Source organism: Oryctolagus cuniculus, chromosome X, assembly GCF_964237555.1.
Source record: "Oryctolagus cuniculus chromosome X, mOryCun1.1, whole genome shotgun sequence".
In the NCBI taxonomy this organism is placed as follows: Eukaryota; Metazoa; Chordata; class Mammalia; order Lagomorpha; family Leporidae; genus Oryctolagus; species Oryctolagus cuniculus.
Genome location: NC_091453.1, coordinates 113,356,215 through 113,365,044, shown reverse-complemented (window position 1 = coordinate 113,365,044; position 8,830 = coordinate 113,356,215). Strand labels below are relative to the sequence as shown.

The following is an 8,830-nucleotide window of genomic DNA, read 5'->3' as shown; positions in this document are numbered from 1 at the left end:
CGTACTTGACAAAGTATATCCAGTTAACTATGGGACACATGCTGTTGTTTACCCTTTTGGATGTGGTTTATCTCATGCACCAATTGGTGCAGAGGCAGCTTTGCAGGATAATTTGCATAATGTATAGGAGATCTCTTGTTCATCTTTGCAGGATAAACTACGAGGAATAGAGTGAAATGTTCTATATTTGAGGAATATTGATCCATTGACTTAGAAATCAATGTTGTTCCTCATTTGAATAACTGAGATCATGAGCATATCTTATCCATTTCTGTATCACTGTGTTCACAACACATAGCACCAGCATCATAGTAATTACCAAGATTCACTTTCACTGAGGAGGCTATCCCATCTCCCTCTCCAGGCTACTTGACTGTTAACATCTTATTATCCTTGGGACTATGAACTCCCACAATCTGAGACTATTGCTTCCTCAATAACGTAATACACCTGTGTTAGTCTCCTAGAGATCCTGTAACAAATGTCCACACTGGAGGAGCTTAAAACAACGTAAGGCAATTTCCTGTTTGGAGACAGGCCCAAAATCAATGTCTATCAGCAATTCTGGTTCCTTCTGGAGAGCTCTGATGGATAATCCACTGCACCATTCTCTCCATGCATGTGGGGAATGTCAGTATCACAGGAATGCCAATATGTAGATGCATCATTGCTACATCTGACTCCTTCATCCCATGGTACACTTCCCTGTGACTGTGGCTGTCCAGATTTCCCTCTCCTCATAGGAAATCCTTTCATGGAAATACCACTCACCATCTCCCTATATGACTTCATCTTAGATTTATTGTATTTGCAAAGACACTATTTCCAAATAAGATCCCATACATAGGCACTAGGGGTCTGCACATGAACAAACAGTAAGGGGGGCACAATTCAACCCATTTGAAAATATATCTCTTGGGGCCGGCGCTGTAGCTCACTTGGTTAATCCTCCACCTGTGGCGCCAGCATCCTATATGGGTGCTGGGTTCTGGTCCCGGTTGCTCCTCTTCCAATCCAGCTCTCTGCTGTGGGCTGGGAAGGTAGTGGAGGATGGTCCAAGTGCTTGGGTCCCTGCACCCACATGGGAGACCAGGAAGAAGCACTTGGCTCCTGGCTTTGGATCGGTGTAGCTCTGGCCATAGCGGCCATTTGGGGGGTGAACCAACAGAAGGAAGACCTTTCTCTCTGTCTCTCTCTCTCACTAACTCTATCTGTCAAATAAAAAAAGGAAAATAGATCTCTAGCTTTTAGTTACTCAAATATTTTATCACTGAAGGCACAGATGAGTAGGCCTTGCTCTTCAGAAAGTCAATGGCAAGAGGAATTGAAGATAGGTGTATTAATTGCACAAGGTTTGAATTCCATGCATGTATTTTCTTTATGTACTTTTATATGAACTTTAAAAAAAGACCTTGCACTTCACTGAGACAACAAAGGTTATGGGTCAAGAGCAGACGTAAGAACCTCTGGTACAGTTCTCTACTTAACATTTGAGAGGGACACACAGATAGGGACAGGGAGTCTCCAGCTCATGCTTCCCACTACAACTGCCTACAGCCTAACCTGTAATCCTGAAACCCAAGCAAGTGCTCCCATGTGGGTGACATGAACCCCATTATTACATCCTAGTGTTTTCATTAGCAGGAAGGTATAGTCGGGTGCTGCATCCAGTAATACATCATGGTTGCTCAGTTGTGAGACACAGATATCTTAAACTGTGACTCTAATGCCAGTATAAACACCACCTCTGGAGATTCTTGTATTGTTACAGAAGCAGCAGAGTCCTTCAGTGATTCATCAAAAATTTTATTTCCAGCAAGCAAATAAACAGTTGACCACAGCTAAACATCAATCCTGGTGAAGTATCTCACTTATTAAATTTGATAACATTGCAGTGCATTGTAGTTTCATAGTTTGTCAGGCAAACTTCTATGTGGCTTATGATGGGCAAACTCAAAAAAATAGAACAGAAAAACAAATTCTAAACAACATTGCCCCTCATGAAGTTTTCATACTCTTATAGGAAAGAGGGACACAAGTTAGTGACAGTACTCTGCTTTCACCCAGTCCACTCTTAGCTATGGAAAGCAAGGAATTCATATTCAATTTGCTGCTTCTTTCCAATAACTCCTTTCCTACTGTTACTCAGCAGCGTTCATTTGCTGCTAAATTGATGCTCTGCCCTATAGTGGATTCAGGGTCCCATGTGAACCCAGCAGTATCTGAACTGGTTGCACCAGAAAAGATAAACATATACTATTTTTCATGACAACTAAATTGATATTTTCAGTGGAATCAGGCCCTTTACTGCCTTTATAAATAAACACAAACAAGGAATAAAGATGCATTATTATTATAGCACCATTTAGATTGGGGTGATAGAATATGCTCTCCATTTAAAACACCCCTGACTACTTTCCACTACATCAACATTGACTGCATCATGGTTTCTAGGCACATATCCATCAGGGCGAATCAGAGAATCCAAGGTAAAAAAGAAACTCTTAGCTATCACCCCTTTTTTTCCACGTACATTGCTAATGCAGACCTGCAGAGAGAAAGGACGGAAATTATTAAAATCATCCCACACTGCAACCTTTCTGCCTCTCCTCACTGTGCCTCTATCCTTCAAGTCTATCCCCACCAGGATTCCCAACCTGTCTGGCACCATGTCAACACCAGGGATGCTCTGTAAACACACCTGGGACCAGAACTCACTTCCTAACAGCCAATTCAGAATCTCTGGGGAGAGCACCCTGGTCTGCAGTGTGACCACTCACTGTGTGCATTAACCATCATTCCATGGATTCCTCACTTCCTTTTCAACTCTACTACCAACATTTTACTCAGCTCTTATGAGTAAGGTGAGGTGCTACAACACACTGCATTCACCCTTTCACAACAATATGCTTGCACATAGTTGGGATTTCATAATTTTTTCTTACTGCTTTATAATAGTGGTCTAATATCATATGAACTACACAATATAGATTATTAATTGCATATGAGGTATACATTATTCTCTTAATTTTTGGAAGTCCTTAATTTTCTTTATCTTCATTGGTATTTACTGAAATATTATTTACATTTTAAAAATTTTATTAAAATAAAAAGAACTGATTTCATGTATTTCATGGGTACAATTCTAAGAAGATAAGTCCTTAATTTTCAAAAGGAACATAAGCTCATTTTTAACAAAGAATAGAATTTATAGATATCCCAGCACACACATTAGAGAGCAGGGAAGGAAATCATCACCAAAGGAAAGACTGAGAATAAGGAAGGTCAAGTCCACATCCTAATAAATTACCTGTTCCACATGCTTACAGTTCACAGGCTTCGCTGAGTGTGCCTTGATGTTTGAGGTGCCTGGTTGCAGGGAATACTCAACTTCTAACCAGTCTCCCTTATAAGGCACAAAACCTAAAAGACCATGGAGAACTTCAGTTACATTACCACTTCTCTGGAGTCATGTTCAGTCATTTTAATTCACCAGTTTTGTCAGTGCTCTAACATTACTCAGAAGCTTGTGTTCTACACAGAGATCATTTTGTAGATGTCTGAATAAACACCTTTTAAATCTTTGAGTTGCAAGCAAAGTTATCATGTTCTACAGCCTGATTGTGAAGTACTGATTTAGTAAATTTCGACAGGCAAAAAAGGGAAGAATGGAACATCACAATTCAGTTCATAGCCAAATTCTGGGAGCAACCTGGCATATATTAAACAACTGGTCACATTCCCAACTCTTCCCAGAGAGGCAAACAGAAAGGTGAGATCACAGGCCTGATACTGGCTTCCTCTATTACAGAACTTGCCACTGTCACTCAGTTTGCAACCATGATCAAATTACTAATCCTCTTAGTGTCTCAGTTTCACTGTTTATAAAATGAGAAGTGCACTAATAGTCTTGACAACATACAGTTACTGTGACAATAAAACATTGAAAGTACAATACGGAAATAATGCTTTCCACAGGTAAACACCAAAGGAATCTTGACTGCTAGGTATTATAGCAGTGGCATCAGGGAATATTCCCATGAAATGAATGAATAAATATCTCAGGTTATTGGTCAGGTGATGAATTCTTTCACACCTTACATTGTACACATGTAGTTTTTTTTTTTAAAGATTTATTTATTTATTTATTTATTTATTTATTTAAGAGGTAGAGTTACAGAGCCAGAGAGAGAGGTCTTCCATCTGCTGCTTCACTTCCCAAATGGCCACAACACCCAAAGCTGGGCTGATCTGAAGCCAGGCGACAGGAGATTTTTCCAGGTCTCCCATGTAGGTGCAGGGGCCCAAGCACTTGGGCCATCTTCTACTGCTGTCCAGGCCATAACAGAGAGCTGGATCAGAAGTGGGGCAGCCGGGACTCGAACTGGCACCCATATGGGGTACTTGAGCTGCAAGCAGAGGCTTAACCTACCACACTGCAGCATGGAAACCCCTACAAGTGCAATTTCAGAAGAAATTTTAAACTAAGACAAATGTTTGTCACAGCATAGCAACAGTACCTGCAAGGCTAAGAAGGAAGTAGAAATATCAAACATCACTGATGTGTGTGTAAATTGGAACACCCATACCAAAATCAACAAAGTTAAGTGTATATTGATACTGTGACCCCAGGCTCATGAAATATTGTGCTCTCTCCTTCTTAATCAACATAAGTTTCTTTGGTATGGCTTTACAAAATATACATGGGCTTATACATGCACAGTTGCACACCTGTGGCTATAAGCAAGTTAAGATTCAATTATTTCCAGATCTGGTTCAAGTTAACATATCTAAAGCTCAGTTCCCCCTTTTATTCTCATTCACCATATCATACACACAGAGCTGCATCCTTACCAAGGCTCAAAACAAATACACTGCAATTATATATTTTCTCTTTCTTTTAACAAGAAAACTCCAATTCATCAGCCAGCACTTTGGTCTGTAACCTCCATTGCTCCATCACCTCTGGACAGGATTTTTATTTTTAGAGATTAGTTTATTTATTTAAAAGGCAGAAATAAAGAGAAGAAGAGAGAGAGGGAGGGTGAGGGAGAGGAAGGGGAAGGAAAGAGGGAGGGAGGGGGAAGAGAGAGACAGAGAGAGACAGAGAGAGAGAGAGAATGAGAATCTCCCATAAGCTGACTCACTCTTCAAATGGCTACAATGCCAGGGCTGCCAGGCTGAAGTTAGGAGTCAGGAGTTTCTTCAGGATCTCCCACATGGGTACAGGGACCCAAGGACTTGGGCCATCTTCCACTGCTTTCCCAAGTGCATTAGCAGGAAGCTGGATCAGAAGTGGAGCAACCAGGACTTGATCTGGCGCCCATATGGGATGCCAGCACTACAGGTAGAGGCTTAATCGTCAATGCCACAGTGCTGGCCCCCTAGTTAAGATTTTACAGTGTACTGCTGACAACTTTCTTGAGCCTACCCTTGTCCCCCAAGTAGAAATAGTGAAAACTCTGAAAACAAAACTCAGTCATTAACCCTAGTTTGACATCCAAGAGGCTGGGTTCCTGGGCTGAGCTAATCTCCCCTTCTGTATCTCAGATTCACGACAGCTGCATCATTCTGACCAAACACCAACAAAATAAAGTGTTAAGTAGAATCCAATGCTTAAAATATATCTGCCAATTACAAGAATTCAAAAATAAGTACCCCAAATACTCACAACGCAAGTTGCAGCACTCTCTCAAAACTTTTCTTTTGAAGTATCTGTATTGCTTAAAAATATTTTCCTTCTTTACCTGTGTGTTTTTTTTTATTAATTAGTAACTAAAAACTTGAATGTATGAAAGACATATCTAGGTGTTTACTGACTGCTTTCACACATAGCAAATGATTACAAAAGCTATTATAAATACTACCTAATCAAACTCATATTGTATATTATTTTCACTTCCAAATATCCCCTTCAACTCTTCAGAAGCCATTGACTAAAGCCATGTATGCTCTATAAGTTTTTCTAGTGCTAAGATCATATCGAAAAGTTGCATTTTTGAAAAGTGGAATCATACCTTCAGAAACAATGTCTAGGGAGAATTTAATTTTTTCTTTCAGATAGACAACACGCTTCTTTACCACCCTAACATAATCAATCAAAATTCCAGTTTCCAGTTCTGATGGTCCAGCGCCACGAATATCACCAGAGATATCCACCACCTGTAAGATAGACATTTTCTTCCAACATGGCAAAAAGTTGAAAATGGAATTTGATATGATTAAAAGACTGACGTTCAAGAATTATATTATAAATTATAAATGTTACACAGCAAAAATTGATCATAGTTGTGAAATGATGAGCTGAAAATAATGCTTGAGCTTTGTGTATTTAAATACTTGAATCAAAGTTAGTTTCTTAGACAAAGTTAACATTCTCATCACATGAGGTTCAGTGATAAATCGCATACTGTTCTTATGTTCTAGAAATTTGACATCAAATAAGAGGAAACAGAAAAATACCTACTTCTAGTATGTTGCGAGAAAATAAAAAAATACTTGTTTTTGCAAATTCTCAACACAAAGTAAACTTCAGATTCAGAGAAAACTGTGGCAGCAAATGAAAAAAAGAGTTTTGGGTTCACTTGCAAAATAAGAGAGCATTCCTGTTCAATGACAGTAGGGACAGGAGCCCAGGAGTCAGAGAGGAAAAATGCACACAAACTAGGGGAATAGGCAGGTAAACCATGTCATTTAAGATACAGAAGCAGGGAACTGAACCAGGAAATAAGTGTTGGAAAAATCTTTTGAAATAGGAAGCAGAGAAAAAAAGAGAACTCAAATTATGGTGTATTCAATCTCTGATACAGAGGTATACAAAATGTTTTTCTTATTGGAAGCTCAATAATTTGTACTTAAAATTTCTTAACTACACAAATAATACATGATAATTGTGTAAGAAGTACAAAAAGCAAGGAAATTCCTCATAATCCTTAAGTCCATTAACTAAGCACAACTACTGATTCCCCTTCAGTATTTTATGCACAAATATTTACCATACAATTACCATTGTTAACTGTAGCATATAAGAACTAGAAAACCAGATGAAGAATATTCAATTTAAAATAAATAAGTCACAAGAAATATTCTAAAAGAAAATCCTATAGCTTTGGGGTTGAGGCTTCAACTATGACTCTATATCCTCTGTGAGGGTCACATTCAAGTGGATGGAATAATTGAGGACAGCAGGGTGTAAGTGCACTGGAATAAGAGACTCTCCAAACTGAATCTTACTTGGAAGGATTTCAGCTCCTCAGGAAGTTCACTCTCTTCCGCATTGGCCAAGCCTCCCTGCCCACTTATCAGCGAGTCACTGTCTGTCCGATCAGAACTGTAGCAGAGAGACTCATCCATCATGCTATAATCACCCGAGTCACTTTCCATGAGAATCTGCTGATTTTCCAAACTGCTGTCATCTATGAGACAGGTCAACAAGATCACATCACTTATGTTCAGCTGCAAAGACACAGTACAAAAAAGTCCTTCCCTGACCATTTCGTTCTCTAGACCCTTTATGTGTCAAAAGATTGAATACAGCAATAGCAGCCTAATAGGGCTACCTAGTAATTTGCATATGTATGTCACTTTTCAGCTCCGTGAGTGCCATCCAGAAGATAGCTGTCATCACCACAGATGCATATGAATTCTTTAACAGTTCTGTTATTACTATAATGTACCTTACGATCTTTATGACATAGAAAGGAACTGCATCTCAGGTCTCTTTCTCACCTCTTCAGACAGAGCACTGACATACATCTGGAGATTTATCACTGACTCCAAACTGCACCCCATTATTTTGCTGTTGTGTATAAGCGAAGCTGAGAAACAACATTTTCGGTTTTGATTCCTGCAATCAGCCAGCCAAAGCAGTCTGCCGATCCCCTAAGGTACCCGATATATCACTCCTCCATCTAGCTGCAAAAACTCGGCAGTTGGAGAGACAAAATGAAATTCACGCACAACTGGGGGAGTTTCTCTGCTGGACACATAAAAGAAATCACCTGCAGGAGGCACGCGGGGAGGCAGGGGCTCTGCACCCCAGGACCTTGCATGTTCGCCTCTGTTCACATCGCAAGAACGTATAATGGTGGCTTGTTGCTGTCGGGCATACTTTTCTAGCTATGGTGCATTTGGGACACCGCAGGCTCACACAGACACATATGGGATAATAAGCACACACAATCAGGCACACACCAAAGATGGGCTCTGAACACCGTCAGCGGCTCCAGCACCCAGGACGCTGACCAGTATTGAGAGATATGAATAAGGGAAGTTCCTTGCAGGGCCCAATCGAACACCCAGAGAGGTACCTTGCAAGTAAATTGGTTGCCGCTCGGCAGTTTCCTGGCTCTTGCCGCGGAAGAACGTCATCACCCGTCTGAGCAGCCTGAGCATGATCTTGTTCGCAACAGCACAAAGCTGACGAACACGAGGCCTCCTCTCTCGTACAGGTCACAGCGGCTCTCGGGGACCCACTAAATGCTCCTTTTCTTAGCCTCTGAGGTCGAGACCCAGGCACCAAACTTCAACGTCTAAAATGGCGCCCGTCACACTTCAAAGATCACGTGACCACGCCGGCAGTTCTTGTGCTGCTCTCGCCGGCTGCCGTCACCGCGAGGCTTTGTGAAACCCACCACCTGACCCAAGGCAGCCAATGGGGCTGCCGCACAAACGCCAGTGGGCTCTGGAGCCAATAGGAGTCAGGGACACGAAAGTTTGTGACTATGCCCATCCAGAGTGGTGGTGCCTTTTTGAAAACATCGGGAACATTGGTTGGGGGCAGGGTGTGTGATCCTGTCGGGGAAGGTTGCCGATCTTCCGGCGCATTTCC

The 8,830-nt window shown here is 41.0% G+C and overlaps 1 protein-coding gene across 1 annotated transcript; it reads right to left on the bottom strand.

The window, feature by feature from the left end:
* Nucleotides 1-1,805: 1,805 nt before the first annotated feature.
* Nucleotides 1,806-8,592, bottom strand: LOC103351985 (cancer/testis antigen 55). The gene is made up of 5 exons (XM_008273241.3): nucleotides 8,310-8,592; nucleotides 7,234-7,415; nucleotides 6,018-6,162; nucleotides 3,311-3,423; nucleotides 1,806-2,548 (listed from the first exon to the last, which is right to left on the bottom strand). The coding sequence occupies exons 1-5, from the start codon at nucleotides 8,392-8,394 to the stop codon at nucleotides 2,366-2,368; spliced, it is 708 nt and encodes a 235-aa protein (XP_008271463.1). The 5' UTR covers nucleotides 8,395-8,592; the 3' UTR covers nucleotides 1,806-2,365.
* Between the last annotated feature and the right edge of the window lie 238 nt (nucleotides 8,593-8,830).

Coding starts and splice junctions, on each gene's coding strand:
- LOC103351985 (XM_008273241.3), bottom strand. CDS start 8,394: ATGCTCAGGCTGCTCAGACGGGTGATGACGTTCTTCCGCGGCAAGAGC. Junction 6,163..7,233: donor AGGAGCTGAAATCCTTCCAA/GTAAGATTCAGT, acceptor TCTATCTTACAG/GTGGTGGATATCTCTGGTGA. Junction 2,549..3,310: donor ACTGTAAGCATGTGGAACAG/GTAATTTATTAG, acceptor TTCTCTCTGCAG/GTCTGCATTAGCAATGTACG.